The 22,099-nt window shown below is 39.2% G+C and overlaps 4 protein-coding genes across 7 annotated transcripts; all 4 read left to right on the top strand.

Annotated features, from left to right (window-relative positions):
• The first annotated feature begins 214 nt into the window (after positions 1–214).
• LOC116199585 (probable beta-D-xylosidase 6) lies at positions 215–21,933 on the top strand. Of its 3 annotated transcripts, XM_031529997.1 has the most exons (8): positions 217–742; positions 961–1,219; positions 1,582–1,748; positions 1,865–1,962; positions 2,422–2,772; positions 3,011–3,427; positions 3,579–3,932; positions 21,636–21,933. In XM_031529997.1, the coding sequence occupies exons 1-8, from the start codon at positions 312–314 to the stop codon at positions 21,878–21,880; spliced, it is 2,322 nt and encodes a 773-aa protein (XP_031385857.1). In that variant the 5' UTR covers positions 217–311; the 3' UTR covers positions 21,881–21,933. The 3 variants fall into 3 exon arrangements, with proteins under 3 accessions (XP_031385858.1, XP_031385857.1, XP_031385856.1); XM_031529998.1 differs by lacking the exon at positions 21,636–21,933 and having other exon boundaries at positions 215–742; positions 3,541–3,735; XM_031529996.1 differs by lacking the exon at positions 21,636–21,933 and having other exon boundaries at positions 219–742; positions 3,579–4,397.
• On the top strand, positions 5,516–8,386 carry LOC116199586. Its single transcript, XM_031529999.1, has 2 exons — positions 5,516–5,598; positions 6,123–8,386. The coding sequence occupies exon 2, from the start codon at positions 6,125–6,127 to the stop codon at positions 8,252–8,254; it is 2,130 nt and encodes a 709-aa protein (XP_031385859.1). The 5' UTR covers positions 5,516–5,598; positions 6,123–6,124; the 3' UTR covers positions 8,255–8,386.
• Positions 16,369–19,022, top strand: LOC116199589 (uncharacterized protein At5g65660-like). Its single transcript, XM_031530005.1, has 2 exons — positions 16,369–16,628; positions 18,647–19,022. Exons 1-2 carry the CDS (start codon positions 16,407–16,409, stop codon positions 18,809–18,811), a joined length of 387 nt encoding a protein of 128 aa, XP_031385865.1. The 5' UTR covers positions 16,369–16,406; the 3' UTR covers positions 18,812–19,022.
• Positions 20,735–21,629, top strand: LOC116199588 (probable beta-D-xylosidase 6). Of its 2 annotated transcripts, none has more exons than XM_031530003.1 (2): positions 20,735–21,226; positions 21,396–21,629. In XM_031530003.1, the coding sequence occupies exons 1-2, from the start codon at positions 20,796–20,798 to the stop codon at positions 21,451–21,453; spliced, it is 489 nt and encodes a 162-aa protein (XP_031385863.1). In that variant the 5' UTR covers positions 20,735–20,795; the 3' UTR covers positions 21,454–21,629. The 2 variants fall into 2 exon arrangements, with proteins under 2 accessions (XP_031385863.1, XP_031385864.1); XM_031530004.1 differs by having other exon boundaries at positions 20,737–21,226; positions 21,446–21,629.
• Positions 21,934–22,099: the final 166 nt, after the last annotated feature.

Raw genomic sequence — 22,099 nt, 5'->3', positions numbered from 1 at the left:
ATATCTATTGTCGAAAATGTCAAAAGAAAAATATAGGTAGAGAATTTTCGTATTACAAAAATATAGAAATGTATATAGTTTAGATCATACCTATTAATATTTAACAGCTGAAAAAAACTATGGTGATCTTTTTTTTTTCTTCAGTCGGTCGTGATGGAATCTCCAATCAATATATATATATATATATATTATTAAAAACTTGCAAAGTCGCAATTTGAATTGATTGATAATTTCCACATTTTGCACAACAAAACTGAAAATTCCTCTCAGCTCCCTCCCTTCTTCACACAAAGAAGAAGAAGAAGAAGAAGATGTCCACCGAGTCAACTCATCTCACCATCTTCTTCTTCAGCATCATCTTCATTTCTACCTTCGAGCCCTCCATTTCCATTGCCGCATCTTCCCCGAAGTTCCCTTGCTCCGGGCCCCGCTACTCCTCCTTCCCCTTCTGCAACACCTCCCTTCCCATCACCTCCCGGGCCCGCTCTCTCGTCCATCTGCTGCGCCTCCACGAAAAGATCTCCCTCCTCAGCGACAACGCCTCCGCCGTTCCCCGGCTCGGCATCCCCGCCTACGAGTGGTGGTCCGAGTCCCTCCATGGGATCGCCACCAACGGCCCCGGCGTCTCCTTCAATGGCTCCATCCCCTCCGCCACCAGCTTCCCCCAGGTCATCCTCATGGCAGCCGCCTTCAACCGCTCCCTCTGGTCTTCCGTCGGCTCCGCCATCGCCATCGAGGCCAGGTAACCAGAACTTACCTACCATTACCCTTAAGAGTGAGTTTTTCCCGCTAAGTTGCATGATCAGCCCCTCCATTTTAGCAAAATTGCGGAGAAGTCGGCGAGGTTATGAGTTTGTCGCAATCCTTGGCTGATCAATTCAATTGACACGGAAGCTTCCATTTTTTCCAGTGTATCGAGTGTCTACCATTCATATGGCCGCTTTTGTATGACATCAACAGGGCAATGTACAATCATGGGCAAGCAGGGCTAACATTTTGGGCACCGAACATTAACATATTCCGAGACCCGAGATGGGGGAGGGGCCAGGAGACGCCAGGGGAAGACCCGATGCTGGCCTCTGCCTTCGCGATCGAGTATGTTACGGGGTTCCAGGGACGGAATGGTGAGGAGTTGATGGTATCTGCTTGCTGCAAGCATTTCACGGCTTATGACTTGGAGAAGTGGCAAAAGTTTAGCCGATACAGCTTCGATGCTGTGGTAAAGAAGGCTCAATTTTTTCATATTTCTATCACTCTCTTCTAGTTAAGAATATTCCTGAGTTAAAAGGAATGGTTTATGTACCTTGTTGGAGCATCTTCCGATAGCATAAATTGGTTAGTTAATCTATTATGCGTGCACATATTCTGGTTTTGATCATTGACAGCTTCCGATTCCCGTTTATTTGTTTTGTCCTTTCCTGTTCCCTAGTAGAAGTTATTTTCTCTATGTTAGGGGAATGTTCTTGGTATGCAATACAATGTTGTTGGACCTTTTTGCATCTTAAGCTTTTGGGAAGTGATGTTGCTTGACATTGACGACGGGCTATCTGCAGATTCACTGATACGGTTTTAGTTTAGTAGGTAACGGAGCAGGACTTGGTCGACACATATCAACCTCCCTTCCAGAGTTGCATACAGGAAGGGAAAGCGAGCTGCTTGATGTGCTCATATAATCGGGTCAATGGGGTGCCTGCATGTGCTCGGCAGGATATGCTCGAGAAAGTGAGATCAGAGTGGGGGTTTGAAGGGTAAGATATTTCTATATTCTATCATTGAATTGAAAAATCTGGTTCAATCACAATAATCTTAATCGCGAGTGTTGACTGTAAATACTAAATCCTGTTCTGTGTTATTATGTGGTCAGATACATCACCTCTGACTGTGATGCAGTTGCCACGGTCTACGAGTACCAAAAATACTCGAAGACGCCTGAAGATGCTGTTGCTGATGTCCTTAAAGCAGGTCCTTTTTTTTTTTCAGTTTTTTTGAATCTCATTTTAGTTTGAATTCAGTAATCGCTTGATTATCTAAAAAACCTATAACAAAATGCACTCCAAAGTGGCTGGGCCAAGCAGCCACCAAAACGGGGATTAGGTTCAGCCAATTTGCTGAGGGCATCTCATGGTCTCACTGGAATAAAAGTACACTCCAAGACATTCTCCTTTGTTTCCTTGATTCATAAAAAGGACAGAGTAAAGTAGAAAATTTGTCCAACCCATATTTTCCGTATCCCGGAACCAACAATCCCTGACCTTTTGGTTTTTTTTTCCTACTCTTCTGGAATCATCAGAAAAGCAAGATGCTATGAAGATTGCCTTCCACAAATTTCTGTACTTTCTTTTTTGGATGGGCAAGCCCTCATCTTCTTGTGAAAACACAAATGTAACGATTTGCTGTTGATTTGCGGTCGTGCTTTTACAGGAACGGACATTAACTGTGGAACTTATTTGCTTCGGCACACTAGATCTGCGCTTAAACAAGGGAAGGTGAGCGAAAAAGACATAGACAGAGCCCTCTACAATCTCTTCTCAGTTCAACTCCGTCTCGGCTTGTTTGATGGGGATCCAAGGAAAGGGAAGTTTGGGAAACTGGGACCACAAAATGTTTGCACTGAAGAACACAGGGCCCTCGCACTTGAAGCTGCGAAGCAGGGAATTGTACTTCTCAAGAACAAGGATAAATTCCTGCCTTTGAATAAGAATAATGTCAAGTCGTTAGCTGTTATTGGCCCGATGGCAGATGACAGAGATCACATTGGAGGTGGTTACACAGGTAAGCTTCCCAAAATTTTTTCTTTCGCTTGATATGATGCTTTAATGGCATATAGCTTCTGTAAGGAAAGATTTTCGAGTTTTGTGCTTCATTTTATAGTTAGACAGAAAACAGAAGCAAGATTCAGTTGGATGGCATTCCTCACAGCCTTTTTTATTCCTCACATCCAAATTATCTTCGTAATTGGTCTTAAAGCATTGTATTAGAGATTTACGTCAAAGTCTCCTTGGTTTCACAGGAATTCCCTGCAATCCAAGAAGCCTTTTTGAGGAACTGAGAGGGTGCGTACAGAACACGACTTTCTTTGCAGGTTGCAATGACGTGCCCTGTGATTCCAAAGATAGGTTCAGTGAAGCGGTTCTTGCTGCAAAAGAAGCTGAGGTCGTCATTGTAGTGGCAGGCCTAGATATGACCCAAGAAAGGGAAGATCATGATCGGGTCAGTCTCCTCTTACCAGGGAAACAGATGGATCTTGTATCTTCGGTCGCTTCTGTAAGCAAAAAACGAATCATCCTTGTTCTTACTGGCGGAGGACCCCTGGATGTGACATTTGCGGAGAACAACCCATGGATCTCGAGCATTTTGTGGATTGGATATCCTGGGGAAGCTGGTGGGAAAGCCTTTGCAGAAGTTCTGTTTGGTGATTTTAATCCAGGTTAGTTCCGCTGAAGGATCTGAATTATTTCATTTATCTGCCTTGTCATGAATCTCCTAGGACGAATCAAAAGAAGGTTATTACTTGTATGTAAGTCTATATATTTCTTCCAGAATGGGAGCGAAAATTGAGGAATCTGTTGTCCTTCCAGGCGGAAGACTTCCCATGACTTGGTATCCCGAGTCATTCACCCGTGTGCCGATGAGCGACATGAACATGCGGGCTGATCTCTCTCGAGGCTATCCTGGAAGAACGTATAGGTTCTACAATGGGGACCGGATCTATGGGTTTGGGCATGGGCTTAGCTACACGAGCTTCACTTACAAGTTCCTCTCTGCCCCAAAGAAGCTGAGCTTACTACGGTCCTTCAAAGGTCTGTCCAACCGGAGCCGGGTCCTTGAGGAGACCCAAGGCATTAACTATGTATACACAGATGAGGTTGAATACTGCGAGTCACTGAGATTCCCAGTGCAGATCTCCGTGATGAACGCTGGTGATGCGGGCGGTGCCCACGTTGTGATGCTGTTCTCCCGGGCACCGAGATCGACCGGCGGTTTCCCTAAGAAGCAGTTGATCGGGTTTGACCGTGTGCATACTGTTCCATTCCAGCATACTGAGACGAGCATACTAGTAGATCCTTGTAACCATCTAAGTGTCACAGACGAGAGCGGGAAGAGGGTTTTGCTGATCGGTGAACACGTCCTGATTTTGGGAGACTTGGAACATTCGGTTTCAATCGAAACCTACTAAGCTAACCGGGAATTAGACTGATCAATGCACCTATAACATGAAGTTGCATATAGAAGGAAGCATTCAACTTTGTGAAGCGAGTGTGAGAATATTGTGCTGTTGCATGTTTGTTGGAATGTGGAGTCTTTGATGAAAATCTTCTTTCCTTTTTTTGGCTTTTTATTTTTCTTAAACTAGGCAAAACTTTCAATTTTCTTGTCTTCTTTAATTTTTCTGGTTATATTTTGTCTTTAGGCCATGCTTTTTATACGTGTGATTTGCCAATCAAAATTATACTGAAGAAGAACGACAGAAAGCAATACGCTAAAGAGAAATACTGATATTTGACAGCGAACTTTCAATTCAAATTCAATTAGTAATGGGAGAAGTCAAGACATAATGATTCATGGCTACCTCATCATCCTCAAAAATATAATTGAAAGAAATCGTATACATAGCTATATCTTCACTCGAAACCAAGAAGTTGTCAGGTTGTTCTCATCGGCGGGACTTACCCGTGCCCCTTTATGAGTTGAACGGACCGTCCTGGTGACTGAAGGGATATATCTTAATTGCCAGAGAAGCAATGCTTTCCTGTACTGGAATAAATGTGTGGAGTGATTGAGCTTTGGAGAAGCACTTCCAGCATCTGAGCATCACTTGGGTCCCAAGTTCCACATTTCCAATTTTAAGGCTTCCTTTCGTTATGAACTAAGGTATAGATCATTTCCCACGGATATTTTTATTAATTTCAATCGGTTGATTCGCTTGATTCCTTATCGACTACGTAGTGAATATGTGATCCTGGATAATCACTTATTGACTAATTTAAAAGCCTAATAATTAAGATCATAAAACAGAAGAACAGCACTATGTGTTATTTAGCCGTTAGAGATGACCTACAAACGCCGGAATTTGATGTACTTGGAAAAAATTAAAGGGGGGGCCCCGAGGACTCAGATGCGAGACAGTCCTGAACGGTTGAACGGATAAAAGCAGGGAAATACAATTCCGATTGCTACTTTTGATCTTCCATAGTAAACTTATAGTTAGTAATTTGAGGAAACGTTTGATCTTCAGCCCCCTAATAACTAGTTTAGGACATGCTATTTGCTCCTCCAAGGATAATGGTCTCTCCTCCCAAAAATTCCAAATCCTCAGTCGATGCCTGATATCGAGATAAGCAATTTTCCAACGTGTGCATAGAGCTCTAGGCTTCGTAACTTAACGCACGGTTTACCGTACAGAATGGATTCCTAGTGGCATGTCTCACTCATTCTCCTCCTCCTTCTTCCCTACTCTGCTCACTTTGTCTTTTATAAAAGCACTGACAGCAAACGAGTTCATTTCCATCGAACGGCAACCATAAGGGTTATTCCAGACGACCTCCAGAGAGATAGATAGCTTAAGCGTTTGCCCCTCTGCTGCGGCATCACCAAAAGGTAAGTCTCGTCTTATCATTGCTGCAAATAACATATTATGCCTTTTTCTCTGTTTTCCCGGTGGGTCGAGCTCCCCTCCTTTTCTTAGGTGAAGTATTGAAAAGGAGAAGGATGAATCTTTTGACTAGTTAGTTACTGAATTTGCTAACAGAAGGGACCTTTCTAATTAGTTTATACAGCGTATTCATGGACCGATGAGTAACCCGAAAATTGAATAGTTCTTAGCAGTTTTCTGCATGAATTTTACTTCCCGGTATGATCTCGTAAACTTTATAATCAACCTTTAAACTTAGATACACTAAAGTCACAATTTCTTGAATTCATGACCTAGGATGTTCGGTCTTGATTGATTATCTTTTGTAAGTTATTCTCAATCGAATCTCCTAATCCCAAAGCTTAAACAACTATTAAATAATGTCAAACGGTGATTTGTTGGAAATCTGGCTAGAAATGACCAAACTTCCATGAAGCCTCTTTCTATTTTAAGCCCTTACTAGATAAAGTTTGTTATAACTTTGGGCCAGTGATGGAGCTGTTTACACCGGAGATGAGGAATTGGTGGAAAGACTGGGAGCTACGGTTAATCGTACTTTTCAGCGCATTCCTACAAGTAATTCTTGTCACCCAAGCCAGCCGAAGGAAGTCCTTAGGTCACTGGTTTCTCAAAGCAGTAGTCTGGGCGACATACTTAACCGCTGACTGGGCTGCGGTCCTTGCCCTCGGCATTCTCTCAAACCGCCTATTGGATATCAAGGAGAAGACGGGGAACATCAGCCCAGACGTCCAGCTCACTGCCTTCTGGGCCCCGTTCCTCCTGCTCCACTTGGGTGGAATCGATACGATCACTGCCTATTCTTTAGAAGACAACGAACTTTGGCCCCGATACTTTGCAACCCTGGTTGCGAAGACCGGGCTGACATGCTACATCTACTTCCTGGCCTTGACAGGCTCCCCTCTCGCAGTCCTGGCTGCAATCATGATAGCGGTTGGATTCACTAATTACGGGGAGCGGACCCTGTCCCTGTACTTAGCAAGCAAGAATCGACTACGAGACTCCATGCTCTCTCCCTTAGAATCGGGTCCCATATACCCCAGGATAGTGGAGAAATATAGCCTGAAGAAAGATGAGGGGTACCACGTGACGGTTGATCGGGTTGTCGAGATTATCCGGCAGGAAGATCTCGCTGTCAAGAGAGATCCAGAGAGCCTGCCACTCCTAGCATACAACTTGTTCCAGATTTTCGAGCTCCTCTTTGTCGATTTAATCCTGAACATACAAGTTCTTGGCAACTGCAAATCCTTGTTCATGGAAATGTACTCTGAGGATGCTTTCGAGCTCGTCGCCATTGAGCTCAGTTTCATGTATGGTCGACTTTACACAAAGGCGAAAATTCTCTACAACATTTGGGGCATTGTTCGTCGAGTTGTTACTCTATCTTTGACCTGTGCTGTACTTGTCTTCTTCTCCGTGGCGGAGTGGAAGAAGTACATCAGAGTCGACATCTGCATAACTTTCTCACTTCTTGGAGTGGCTATTCTATCAGAGATTTTCATGACCTTGTTAATGATTTCATCAGATGATACAACTACTTGGTTGCTTAAGAACCAAAATAGTTGTAAAGGTCGGGCTATTCGTTTCTTTCGCATTCCGCTGTGTAGACAGCCCAGGTGGTCAGGAAAAGTGGCACAGTTTAGCCTTCTGGACTTCTCTCGCAGGAGAAAATCATTGTTCCGTGTCATTAAGCTCAAGAAAGTTGGAGAGACGGTGGAGAAGCATTTCTGCATAAACTATAAGATCTTTGGGAATAACATGAAAGAATGGATTTGCACCTATCTCAAGAATAAAATAACACACGATCAAAATATTAGTGCAATGCCAGTGCCATTCGATGTAGGTATGATCCTCAAAAAGAGCAGCCGACATGAGATGATGTGGACTACAGGCGATGGGTTCGACCAGACCATCCTCATCTGGCACATTGCAACCGAGGTCTTCTACTTCTCTGACCGAGCTAAAAAGGACAAGCATCAGGTCAACCTTGTGACAAACTACAAGATGAGCAAGAAGGTCTCTAGGTACTTGCTTTATCTCCTCGTCATGTACCCTTCCATGTTGCCTGCTGGGATAGGCTTGCTTCGATATGCTGATACCTCACTTGAGGCTGAGCAATACTTCGAGGAGCAAAGGTCGAAAATGGGACAGAAGGATCCAAATTGGGCTCATCAGATTGCCAATCAATTAGGAATGAAGTGGAGGAGCAGGGTCCTGGAGTGCCCTGTGTGCAAGCGGTCACATAAATCCCCAACGTCAAATGATGTCTGCCAGGCTGCTAACTGGTTGTTGGGAGTGGAGACCACAATCCCGCCGAGCGCGATCAAAGGTGGGAAGAGCCAGTCAGTGCTGTTTGATGCCTGTCTCCTCGTGTCGGAGTTGAAAGAATTGGAGAAGACCGCAAGGTGGAAGTTAATTAACAAGGTTTGGGCAGAGGCACTTCTGTATGCAGCCTACAGCTGCGAAGCCTATGAACACTCAAAGAGGCTGAGCGAAGGAGGGGAGCTTTTGAGCCATGTCTGGCTTCTCCTGGCACATTTTGGCATTTCCAAGCAGCTCAATACCTCCGAAGGCCATGCCATTGCCAAGCTCCTCAAGAAATAAGAAAAGCCTCACAACTAATCCACAACCCAGCTTGTATATGATGATTTCATTCCTATCCATCTCTTCATATTATTCCCCAATAGCAATAATACACATGTTTGTACTTTCAAGTTATACAATATGATACAACCATATATTATCAAAAGAAATATATAATTATATATTTAATTATTAATATTTATGTGAGTAGATAGTTAATTTCTTATCTTAAAAAATATTTGTTTTATGTATAATAAAATCTTCCAAAAAAAGTTTCATATATGTTATGTTATGTGGATATATATCCTATATAAAAATATTCATTCAATTTAAAAAATTACCTAACTAACAATGTCTTATTAGAAAATTAGAACAATATTTTGTTTAATTCTGATTTTTATCATCATTATCTTTTAAAAAATTATTAAAATAAATCATTTTTTAGTGAAACTTATTGTACAAATTTAAAACCTTAAAAAGGTGAAAAAATTCATTCATATAACCTGGAGATTCCAAGACTATTTGGTTAGGCATACCTCGTATCCGTTTTATTAATTCTATATATATATGTATACACACATATTTGCACTATATATGAGCTGTTTGCAAGTCATTTTACCTCTATCCTTACCTCTATCTATACTATTATATCAAGAAAATAATTATACAAGAACAGTACTTTGACAAGAACGTGCCTACGATATAGTCTTCGCATTTGGATAACATAAAAGACTACAACTTTGAAGGTTGTGGCAGCTTTTGATCCAAGAAGGAGAATGTTGGAGATGGATCAAAGTTGAAGGTTGTCCAGCAGAAGGCAGACATCAAACTTTGAGTTGTTTTGCTGGAAGACAGTCAAGGATTATGCAGAAGACATACTAGTTTTATGTGTTTTATTTCAGTTGTTTAGTTCCCGGTTTGTATTTGGCGGTTTTAAGTTGTATTGACAGTTACTTTTACTATCCTTCATGTTTTCAGTTTTCTGTGGTGTGTATATGACTTTGCAGACAAGTTAATGAAAGTGTGTGTTTTTTCCTTCAACTTCTATCCATCATGTTCATTTGCTACGTTTCTTTATCAGCATTATCAGCATAACTTTCTCACTTCTTAGTGTGGCTATTCTGATAGAGATTTTCATGACCTTATTAATGATATCATCAGATCATACAACTACTTGGTTGCTTAAGAACCAAAATAGTTGTAAATCATGGGCACGTGTCATTAAGCCCGAGAAGGTTTGAGAGACGGTGGAGAAGCATTTCTGCATAAACTATAAGAACTTTGGGAATAACATGAAAGAATGGATTTGCATCTATCTCAAGAAACAAATAAAAAGTGAACAAAATTTTAGTGCAAGGTTAATGCCATTCGATGTAGGTATGATCCTCAAAACGAACAACCGATCTGACATGATGTGGACTACAGGTTGCGGGTTCGACCAGACCATCCTGCCGAGCGCCATGAAAGGTGGGAAGAGCAAGTCAGTGTTGTTTGATGCCTTTCTCCTCGTGTTGGAGTTGAAAAAATTGGAGAAGACCGCGAGGTGGAAGTTGATTAACAATATTTGGGTAGAGGCACTTCTGTATGCAGCCCACAGCTGCGAAGGCTATGAACACTCAAAGAGGCTGAGCGCAGGAGGGGAGGTTTTGAGCCATGTCTGGCTTCTCCTGGCACATTTCGGCATTTTCAAGCAGGTCAATACCTCCGAAGGCCATTCTATCGCCAAGCTCCTCAAGAAATAAGAAAAGCCTCACAACTGAGCCACTGCCCAGATTGTATATGACGATTTCAGTTCAATCCATCTCTTCATATTATTCCCCTATAACAATAACACACATGTTTGTACTTTCAAGTTATACAATACAATACAACCATATATTATCAGAAGGAATATATAATTATATATTAATATGTAATGTAATTATATATTTAATTATGATGTTTTTACCTAAAATGGCCTATGGTTTGTTCGTTTTGTCAAATCTATCCTATGATTTTTTTGTCAAATTTATCCAATGGTTTACCTTTTGCATTAAATTTATCCCGACGTTATCTTTTCCGTCAACATCTAACGGCCGTGCTGACGTGGCACGCAGAGAGATAGTGGGCCACACTTGCCACATAGGCGCTACGTCAGCACGGCCATTAAATGTTGACGGAAAAGATAACGTCGGGATAGTTTTGATGCAAAAAGTAAACCATGAGATAGATTTGACAAAAAAAAACATAGGATAGATTTGACAAAACAGGCAAACCATGGGCCATTTTAGGTAAATATCCCTTTAATTATTAATATTTATGTGATTAGATATTTAATTTCTTGTCTTAAAAAATATTTTGTTTTATATATAATAGAATCTTCTAAAAAAGTTTCATATATGTTCTGTTATGTGGATATATACCTATAAAAAAATATTCTTTCAATTAAAAAAATTACATAACTAACGGTGTCTTATTAGAAAATTAGAAAAATATTCTGTTTAATTCAAATTTTTATCATAATCATCTTGTAAAAATTAATAAAATAAATCAATTTTTTAGTAAAACTTACTATATAATTTAAAAACTTAAAAAGGTGAAGAATATTCATTCATGTAAACCGGAGATTTCAAGACCATTTGACCATGCACACCTCGTATCCGTCTTATTAAATCTATATATTATATACATATTTGCACTATATATGAGCTGCTTGCAAGTAATTTTACCTCTATTCTTAGCTCTATCTATACTATTATATTAAGAAAATTCTCGATGTCCTTTGATAGTTAGCTTATCTTACAAAATTTTCCTCATTGTCGTTTACTCTATTGAAAAAAAGTAAAACTAAGTAATAAATATAAAGATAAAATTGCAAAATTATTAAAATTTTAAATTTGCATCTCTCCTTTTCTCAATGAAGATGGCCATCTCCCACCCGGTTTTTGTTTTACTTTTCTCCGTACCTCCTCTCACCCTCTACCTAAGTTATTTTTCTTTTCCTTCAAGATATCTTTTTATTAACTTTCATCACAATTATTTAATTTTGCAATAGCCTATTTATGTATAATTATAAAGGTATACGATGGTAAAATTATAGGAGCGAGTTTCAAATCATATATTTTTTTTGTTACTTCACATATTGCGTGGATGCAAATCTAATACATACATATATATATATATATATATATATATAATATATATAAAAGTATGACAAGTTTCTTCAATTTTTAATATTTCAAAAATGTCCCTATACCCTTGTGGGAGAGGGTGGAGAGGATGGGCATATTTGAAAACAAGGGAAGAATATAGGGTTCTTGTTTGAAAAACTAATATAGAGAGCGCCCAGTGTTAAATTCGAAACGAAAACTAAACAGCATGTTTTTATGAAATTTTTTTTACAGCATGTGATAGATTTGGGAAAAAACAGCAAACCACGTGCCTTTCAACGCAATTTGCCCCCCAAAAAAATTGGTAATTATGCGAGAAAATTTCAGGCTTCACAAGGAAAAATTACAGTGGGGATGCAATTGGGCCTCAGTCTGGTTGGTGTCCATTCCAGTTAGCCATCAAATGGGCTAGGCCCATATGTTTCTGGATCAACTGGGCTGGGCCCATACTTATGTAACTTCAATCCATTTCTCCCACTCTTAGCAAAATCTCATACAGCCACTGCCACGTTCATGGAAATATCATGAAATGGATCGATTTTTTTTTTTCTTTTTCGTGCTTTTATAGAAAGGTTGTTTGTGGTGGCTTTGTCAGGCCTGTGCCCGGGCCAGCCCGGCCAATTCTACTGTCTGCATCGGAGCTAGCCCGGGCCCACAAGTGCAGGCTTGGAATCGTTGACCAAGCCCAGCCATGAACTAGTATGACTTAGCTATATATATATATTTTGGTATGTATCATGGTATCCGGAAGCTCGTTGGATCCCCACTAATTCAATTCAAGCCGGGTTGACCCACGAATGGGTAAAGCTCTCCCAGTCATAGTGTGGATTATCTCTATTTACAAGATTTAAACTCGAGATCATACTTAAGGGAAACAAGTGTCGAACCACTCGAACTATACTACATTGGTACCGTGTTTTTTTTAATAATAATATTATTATAATAGAGGATAATAGAGTTAATAAATAAAGCGAAATAAGAGGTAAGCACTATCCCGTGCACCGAGTGAAAATTAAGGGAAAGGGACTTGCCTTCTTTCACATCAAAGTTTAGTTGCTTCTCTTTATTCGCATGTACGAAGGAAACGCTGCTGCTGCCGTAGCCAGGAAGCCACACTCATCATGAAACTGACTGATACTGTCCATACATGAATAATAATTCCAATATGATTAGATCAAGTCATGCTCTAATGGAATAAGATATTAATGCCATGGCATACATTATCCAATTTTGATTACTCGAATATCACAGCGATAGAGAAAATTTAATATAAATCATGTTCACAGTGATATGGTGGAAAATAATCAATAAAATCATCTTGTCATGAAATTTATAGCTCATTGGGAATTGCATCCATACTCTCGGAGTTATGTCCATTGCATGGTCTAGATGCATTTTCTCAAATGTAATGTGAATATAAGGTCGGAGGGGCAATAATCGGCATGCAGGTTTGGCTAGCTAGCCAGATTCTTGTAGCTTGTTTGGTTTGTGAAATAAATTTGAACTTTAATTTTAACTCCATTCAACTTATTTTTAATTCAACAACATAATTATTATTTTCTTTTAACTAATCATTACTTTCTCTCAACTATTTATTACTTTTTCTAAAATTTAACAATACAATCATTACTTTTTCCCAATTATTCATTATTTTTCACACTTTTTCTCATAATTTAATAACATAGTCATTACAAACTAATTAAAATCAAAATCAACCAATTAAAATCAAAATCCAACTCCAAAACCAAACACAACACTAGCTACTGGTGTACATTTGCTTTGAAAAGCTACAACCACACCCCTGTCCACACATATGTACTCTTTGCGGCCAATTTATAACTCGTGCAATCATCAGACCCAAATCCTTCCGACGACTCGCAACTCGATCTAGGATCTCATGATTTGCTCCAGATGTAGCACTCTAATATGATTGGACATAGGCTCGGTATGGCAGACTTGAAAGCACAGTTGAGGGGTGCCCTATTTTATATAGTTGGTCGCTTGCATTAAAATGGTCCGTCAAGTTATTTATCAAAATGAGTCGTTTCATTAAAAACAGGGAGTATCTAACATTATTACACGCGCTATCGCCTAGCAACTAAGATATTCTATATTCGATACTTGAGGTGAGGTTACTCGTGCTCCTTTATTAGCTACTATGTCTTTTTGCCCGTAGGTCGCACGGGACTTTTACTATAAATATAATTGAGTTTATCTAATTCAAACTTTACTATTTTTAGTTAAATCTTCAAAATTTTATAAACAATATTCTTTTGTCTATAGTATATAATATCTAATAATTATATCCAAATATTTTAAGAAATTATGATTGATTCATAAATTACTACTATATTGAGTAATGAAAGTAGTAATGTAACTTTTTTCAAAATTTTCATTTTTCTAATTAGGTAAGAAATTCGTAAACATAAGTTTTGATGATAATATTATATTATAATATTTAGCATGAGTTTTGGGAATACATAAAAATTATAATAATACATTTAAATATATTTATGTATATAAATTAAAATATTTATAATTTTTTAATATGCATTTATTAATTTAATTCTATTCAACTTAAATTATATATAATATATATTTATAATTATACCATTATTTATTACACTATATTCAAGTTTATATATTATATAGATATAGATTAATATTTTTATTTTATTATATTAAATCTATGGATAACATTTATAATAAAAAAAAGAAGCTGTCTCAATACATAAAAAGAAAGGCTACGACCGTTTGATAAATGGTCGACAACAACATTTCCATCATCTATGTTTTCTGACTTTCCAGTTTCCACTTTCTCTTCCAATTACATTATATCCAATTCCTTAAATTAAAGCATTGCGTCAACTTGTCAAGCATTATTGAAGAGTCTGGGCCCACATACGTCAATCGGGCATGACACGCGTAACCTTCAGACACATCTAATCCGCGTATTTTCAACAACTCCTATAATTGATATTGATATGGAGATATTTATATACGTGTCAACTCTTTATCCGAGCATATATGGTTAACCATATTTATGAGGTATATTTCATTCATATTTATATGTTTATATTTCATTCATAAGTATGGTTAACCATATTTATATATGGTTAAGTACATATATATGAGGTATATTTCATTCATCCGAGCATCCCTTCATTTATCCGAACATTCCTTCATCCGGACAGCGAAACGAAAGTGTCATGACCGGGATAGACTCTAACGTCGTGATTGAGTTAGGCATCAACGGTATCATGTGATCAATTAATGTATATTATGTGTGCTGGTTGATAAAATATATCCTTTTCACTAAAAAAAATTCCCTTCATTTATCCAAAAGAATAAAAAATGGTCGTTGCCACCTGAATGTGAAAATTATTTTAGGTGTTAAGTCTTAATTTGGCCCTTGACCTTCGGCTATTTAGTCCATTTTATCCCCAACCTTTAATATTACGTGAATTTAATCCCCAGCCTTTCACGAATAAGTCGATTTTGTCTTCCATAGGAACTAATTGGTTTGTCAGCAGACATATTTCTATTTTAGTAATGTTAATTAGCCGCTACTCTTTAAACAAAAATTAAAGATGAAAAATATAAGGAAAAATTCAGTTTAAGCTTAGTTAGAGTTGCGATTGTCGCCATTGCAGTCGTTTCCCACCACGATCATCATCACCTTTTGGAAGCTTTGTTTGGATAGAAAAGGATGGAGGGGTGGGGTGGGGTTCGGGAGGATTGGAAGGAGAGGGGTGGGGAGTGAAATAGGATAACCCTCTAAACCCCACATTTTATTTGGATAAGCTAAATAATAGGAATAATGGGTGGTATTATGGACTTTTTTTTGTCCAATTTTTCTCAATTTCTCCAAATTGCTAGAATTGGAAAAATAAGGGGTTTGGAAAGATTTGAAACAGCTAATACCCAAATCTGATATTCAATCCCCCACCCTTTCCTACTTATCCCAATCTACATATCTCTATATAATATTAAAAACCAGGACGACGCGTCGAGAAGTGCCAAATAAAACGAAGGGTTCTTCTCTCGAGACCTTCGTTTGACGCCAACATCAATGTAGCAGGTGGTGTAATATTGTGATGCCACCTCGCTTTTCAAAACCGAAATGACCGTCATTGGGTGATGAAAAGATGAATTTATAATCAATTTACTAATTTGTCACATTAATTCCCAAAGAATGGTTATTCACATTTTAAATGAGATGCTTCTTAAAAGGTGGAGCCACTTGCTTCTTAGAGTGAAATTCTTCCTTATCGGGATCTCACTGTAATTTTAACTCTAAAGTGGGAGAAAATTTTCACGATTATGGGAAGAATTCCGTCGTAGGTTTGGGGTATCTTAGTTCTCTCAATTATAGAGATATGAATAATGTTCGTTCATTGGATCACTCTACAAAATCATACGATTAGAAAGAAGGCTTCTTTCACTTTTACAAACAACTTATTACAAATTTTAGTCATGAACGAAATTTTCTTACCTATATATCCATTCTAATAGTGGTCGTTAGTTTTTTTTTAATATTATCCGACGATTCTAGTCCATGCGTATGCACGAGTCTTTCATTTAGTTCCTCGTAATCCCTCTTGAAGAAAAGCTATCAGTCAGGTAAGGCAACACAAGCCTCGGGGGATGCTGCAAGAGCTCAACTGAGAGGCCCTGGAAGTATCCCTTGATCGAGCTTGTAGTGTTGAATGCACCTAATTTTAGGGCTAATTTCAACTGAATAGAAAGTTTATGCTTTTGGTTTTCGACAGGTCTATGACATCAAATCTCATTCTAATGGAAGAAATGAGACAGACATATTAACGAACGATCAAACTGGACCCAACAAAATGTTGAGGACGAAATTGATTAGATGGGCAAAAATCAAGGACTTGATTGGGACTTGCTTCACTAATTTATCAACCACAAGTCCTCCCATTTAAATTTCCGGTTAGGCTTCACGTCGCCAGTTCTGGCTGTCTTTCGACTCTCCTCACTCTCGTCACACCAGAAGGAAAAACTCAATGAACTACATAGAGATGAGGGATCCGGTTCCTATGCCGCGCAATGCCGGCGAGTCACGGTGGTCCACGGGCTTCATCCTTGGCATTGTCTCCCTCCTCCTATTCATAATCGGCTTGAGCACGTCCATCAACTGTTGCTACTTTGGGAAAAACCTCCGTCTGCTCTGCCTATCTGCCCTTAACGCCTCCGAGCTCGACCTCAAACCCAAAGCCACGCACGAGGTATGTCTATAACAACCAAAAAATTTCTCGTAGCTCCGGTTTGATTGTCAGTACATTTGTTGTCGTGAATCATCAACCATTTAAAAGCTTATGGCATTCTTTTAAGATTTTAGGCAATACTAGTAACCTGTGTCCACTGAGGATGTTGGTGCCATGCCTTCTTCTCCAAACATGTCACCTAATTAGTCCAAATACGCAAGGTGGCTGCACATTCGACAGTAGCGAGCGCATCCTCTTGTATTCATTGTTCAAGATTGGCTAAGAACCCGATCTTCGGGCTGAAATTCACCATAATTCTAATTGTTGATCACATTGACGATTTGTGCCATGAGGCCATCTTCGATATGCCCGACGAAGCTATCAATGCCGCATCGCATCAGTCATCGGGTGGCTTCATAGTTTCCCGGGTAATCAGGCAGCGGGCAAGGCTCCTATACGGTCTTTGGTTGGACATATATATGATTCGGGTCAAATTCAAATATGTAGGCACTCATACTTACACATAGATATACGTATATGCATGAATTGCCCTGAGCCAAAAAAAAATATGCCACTGGCAAAAGGTCCATGCTGGATTCAACTTTGCGATCTAGATAAATCACGGACCTTAATCATGCGTAGGAATTTATACGAGGTTGCAATAATCCCAATTGTGATAGGATAGAGTTAAAAGCCGATATATTCTCGTACAGTTGCTAGATCGTTTTATAACCCGAACCTCTTGCCAAGTTCTAAAAAATAGCCTTAGTAATATCCCTGATAGGTATGTTTAATATTGAATATGTAACTATATATTCTTGATCCCCCCAAAAACGTCTAGAGAAATCCTAGAGGAATATTTAGCCATATATTAGGTAAAGAGTCAAATTAAATAATATCTAACACAGTGTCCCTTCTGACTAAATAATATCGAATGTCCTCTAACGATAAGTTCCCATAATTCCTTCGGGTTGGTTATATGGTATCCCGATTAAAGCTATAGCGTATGAAAGATTCTGATGATCGACTGCTGGTATTTAATTATGAAAGTACTAAAACGTAAAGTTTAAGAAACAAAGTAATGAATTTTATAAATCTATGTACCATATCGAGCGGGTCGTTTTCAACTTTGCCTTTGGTCCTCAGGGTAGCCATTCTTTAATATATATTATCCAAATTTTCTTTGTTCACGAGCAAAACCAGAGCAGCCGTGGAATCCTTGCCCATCACGAAACGAAGACTAGCACCTGACTACTCTTTTTTTCGGTTTACCCTGATATTTGGAAGTCTAATTGGTTCCAACTAATTTAGTTTGAGCCTGATTGACTTCTATTAAGGAATAAAGTTGAGATACTACTTATGATAAATAAGTGCCGAACGGCTTGAACCAATGCATATGATCACGTTATTTAAATTAGCACTCGACCACCTTTCATTCTCGAAGAGTATACAACCTTATATTCCCTACAATATTTAAATTAGCAGTGAATATATAAAGCCCTTCTTCCTTTGCACTTCTTCTAATTCTAGCTCATCTCCCAACTTAGCTAGCTTTCACTACTTTCTTACATTTCTATCCTAAAGAGGAACGGACGGCCCAAATGAGCCAAGGGATAGCTCAAATGATGGAGGATCCGGGTCTTTCGAGAACCGATGTTCACCTGCCGGGAACATCCATGGGCTTCTCTATCGGCGTAGCCGTCCTCCTTGTAATCATATTTAGCTCGAGCATTGCGGTTGCCTGTTGCTACTACCGGGATAGATTCCAATCACACCACCAATCTAGCCCCGAACCCGACATCGAACAACCACCCTTGAAACCCGAAGCAATGGGAGAGGTATATTTACTTCCGGCCATGAGAAGAGAACTTCTCCTAATAGCTAGCGAAACCCGTGTAAAAGTTCAAACCGGTGGACTGTGTGATTATTTTTCACATAGACTGCCGAGCAAATTCTTCGTTTGAGCTAGCCTCTGATTATAGATGAATGTTATTAATATAGTCATCGCCGTGCCTAATTAAATATGTCTTTGGTTCCAGGGTTCGAAGTTCAGGCACCGGGAGAGCTTGCCGGTGCTAATGCCAGGGGATCAGGTACCAAAGTTTGTCGGGCTGCCATGCCCCTCTGAGCCTCCACGAGAAGAGAAGAAGATTGTCGAAATGCAGAAAGCCACTTCTGCAATAACCTTATCAACTGTATCATGACATGTAAAACTAAAAGTTCGATTGATTTGATTAGCAGTGTGATTTGTAAGGAATTACTAGGATCAAATAGGTCTGTAACTGTAAGTTCTTAGCGTGCTAGGTGCGTTTGATTTTAGAGTTAATAGTTGAGTTTTGATTTTAATTGGGTTGTAATGATTATATTGTTAAATTATGAGAAAAATGTGAAAAAGTAACGAATAGTTGAGAGAAAGTAATGATTGTGTTGTTGAATTGTGAAAAAAGTAATGGATTGTCGGGATAATTTAGTATTAAAAATTGAATTGAATTGTTAAAAAAAATTGAAGAAAAATGGAAAAGTAATAATTGTGTTGTTGGTTTTTGTTCTGTAGTGAGTAAAGTTAAAGTTAGAATTAAAATCTTGATTGCAAAACCTAATGGGCCGAGGTTTTTTTCCTATGTTTCATTCGAGAAAAAGTTAATTTAAATGGACTTGCCGGTATACATGTTAAGAAAATTCATGGCTGATATGGCACGACAAGTGACAGCTTATATATAATCCATAAAACACTAGATTGGTTCGCCATATGCATGTGACTTATGATCAACTCGAAAGCCTCTGAGGTGAGTTGAAGCGATATAGCGTTTTGCTAAGAAGCTCTGTTTCGGGATGTTCACTGGACTAGCTCCTTTCTCGTAATGGTTAATACAATGGGTTAACTTGGGGGCAAATTTCGGTTTTTGCCTAGGGGAAAACTAGAACGAGCGCTGCATAGGTCCCGGAACAAAGGTCTACGACATGATCTTCGGTTATTAACTCATTAATTGATAAAAGTATGAGTGCCTGAAGGGGAAGCTCTATGGTAAAGGACACGAACCATGTGTTCACGCGTTGGATCAATGTGGGCATGTATCGTGCCATCTGGTGTAGGCATAGGCTCGTTTGAGGTCTTTTGTGCTGTCCATTAGAGACGAAGATGGAAACAAAGGCAAAGAGCACACAATGACATTGCGGAGATTTGTTAAATGATGGGGTTGGGAGGTCCCGCCCGCCCCGACCATCCCGAACATGGTGAAGTCCCGGCGAAATTAATTGCCCCATCCAAATGACCTCGCCAAGCGCCATGGTGGTTGGTTTGGCTGGTTGGAGTGATTGGGAAGTGTCTTTCTTGCATTTCAGAAAAATATTGGGTAGCTTTTTGTAATTTTCTGAAAATGTTTAATTCCATAATTATTATTCGCGGGTAAAATAAATGTTTATTGTATATTTATATTAACAAAATATAAGTCCAAATTTGTTTCTTCATCCAAGACAAGAAGCAACAAACTGCCCAAATGTCCAAAGCCGTCTATGTCCAAATCTACCCCCAATCTTAAATAGAAAAATTTCTTGATCTCCATAACATAGGTTATGTTTGGTTGAGAATTTTTTTTTTAATTCTACTTCACTTAACTTTATTTATCTTTAATTCAATAATATAATTATTACTTTATTTTTTCAATTTTTTTAATAATTCAATTTAATTTTTAATACTAAATTCTCTTATCTATTCATTACTTTTTCACAATTCAATAATATAATCATTATTTTCTTTTAACTATTCATTATTTTTTTATAATTAAACAATATAATCATTATAATTTAAAATAAATATAATTATTTATAGTTGAAATCTTAAACAAAGCCTTAACTTCTAACTAGATTTCTTTTAATCTAGGAAAAGAAAAAAAACTAGATCCTTTTAGAGCCATGAAATCACGACCCGTATTAGTAATCCTTTGCGAAATATGTATGTATTGATATTCACATTCATATATCTTTTATCGAGAAAAAGAATTTTATATGATTATTATATATATAACAAATAACCGATTAAATCCGATAACAAGTGACTCCAATATATATGTGTGTATATATATTAAAAACTTGCAATCAATTTGAAATGATTGATAATTTCCACATTTTGCACAACAAAACTGAAAATTCCTCTCAGCTCCCTCCCTTCACACAAAGAAGAAGAAGAAGATGTCCACCGAGTCAACTCATCTCACCATCTTCTTCTTCAACATCATCTTCATTTCTACCTTCGAGCCCTCCATTTCCATTGCCGCATCTTCCCCGAAGTTCCCTTGCTCCGGGCCCCGCTACTCCTCCTTCCCCTTCTGCAACACTTCCCTTCCCATCACCTCCCGGGCCCGCTCTCTCGTCCATCTGCTGCGCCTCCACGAAAAGATCTCCCTCCTCAGCGACAACGCCTCCGCCGTTCCCCGGCTCGGCATCCCCGCCTACGAGTGGTGGTCCGAGTCCCTCCATGGGATCGCCACCAACGGCCCCGGCGTCTCCTTCAATGGCTCCATCCCCTCTGCCACCAGCTTCTCCCAGGTCATCCTCATGGCAGCCGCCTTCAACCGCTCCCTCTGGTCTTCCGTCGGCTCCGCCATCGCCGTCGAGGCCAGGTAACCAGAACTTACCTACCATTACCCTTAAGAGTGAGTTTTTCCCGCTATGTTGCATGATCAGCCCCTCCATTTTAGCAAAATTGCGGAGAGGTCGGCGAGGTTATGAGTTTGTCGCAATCCTTGGCTGATCAATTCAATTGACACGGAAGCTTCCATTTTTTTCCAGTTTATCGAGTGTCTACCATTCATATGGCCGCTTTTGTATGACGTCAACAGGGCAATGACAATCATGGGCAAGCAGGGCTAACATTTTGGGAACCGAACATTAACATATTCCGAGACCCGAGATGGGGGAGGGGCCAGGAGACGCCAGGGGAAGACCCGATGCTGGCCTCTGCCTTCGCGATTGAGTATGTTACGAGATTCCCGGTGCAGATCTCCGTGATGAACGCTGGTGATGCGGGTGGTGCCCACGTTGTGATGCTGTTCTCCCGGGCACCGAGATCGACCGGCGGTTTCCCCAAGAAGCAGTTGATCGGGTTTGACCGTGTGCATACTGTTCCATTCCAGCATACTGAGACGAGCATACTAGTAGATCCTTGTAACCATCTAAGTGTCACAGACGAAAGCGGGAAGAGGGTTTTGCTGATCGGTGAACACGTCCTGATTTTGGGAGACTTGGAACATTCGGTTTCAATCGAAACCTACTAAGCTAACTGGGAATTAGAAGTTGCATATAGAAGGAACCATTCACCTTTGTGAAGCGAGTGTGAGTCTTGGAATGTGGAGTCTTCGATGAAAATCTTCTTTCCTTGTTTTGGCCTTTTATTTTTCTTAAACTAGACAACGCCCATTTGATTTTGCAATCTGATTTTAAAATTTTAACTCTAATATTAACTCTACTCACTGCACAACAAAAATTAACTCTTT

This window comes from Punica granatum, chromosome 3 (genome assembly GCF_007655135.1).
Source record: "Punica granatum isolate Tunisia-2019 chromosome 3, ASM765513v2, whole genome shotgun sequence".
NCBI lineage: Eukaryota > Viridiplantae > Streptophyta > Magnoliopsida > Myrtales > Lythraceae > Punica > Punica granatum.
This window is presented reverse-complemented; position numbering and strand designations above follow the sequence as displayed.

Excerpts from the sequence above, each read along its gene's own strand:
- LOC116199585 (XM_031529997.1), top strand. The coding sequence starts at position 312 with ATGTCCACCGAGTCAACTCATCTCACCATCTTCTTCTTCAGCATCATC. Across the intron at positions 743-960 it reads GCCATCGCCATCGAGGCCAG|GGCAATGTACAATCATGGGC; the intron begins GTAACCAGAACT and ends TGACATCAACAG. Across the intron at positions 1,220-1,581 it reads GATACAGCTTCGATGCTGTG|GTAACGGAGCAGGACTTGGT; the intron begins GTAAAGAAGGCT and ends TTAGTTTAGTAG.
- LOC116199586 (XM_031529999.1), top strand. The coding sequence starts at position 6,125 with ATGGAGCTGTTTACACCGGAGATGAGGAATTGGTGGAAAGACTGGGAG.
- LOC116199589 (XM_031530005.1), top strand. The coding sequence starts at position 16,407 with ATGAACTACATAGAGATGAGGGATCCGGTTCCTATGCCGCGCAATGCC. Across the intron at positions 16,629-18,646 it reads AACCCAAAGCCACGCACGAG|GGTTCGAAGTTCAGGCACCG; the intron begins GTATGTCTATAA and ends CTTTGGTTCCAG.
- LOC116199588 (XM_031530003.1), top strand. The coding sequence starts at position 20,796 with ATGTCCACCGAGTCAACTCATCTCACCATCTTCTTCTTCAACATCATC. Across the intron at positions 21,227-21,395 it reads GCCATCGCCGTCGAGGCCAG|TTTATCGAGTGTCTACCATT; the intron begins GTAACCAGAACT and ends ATTTTTTTCCAG.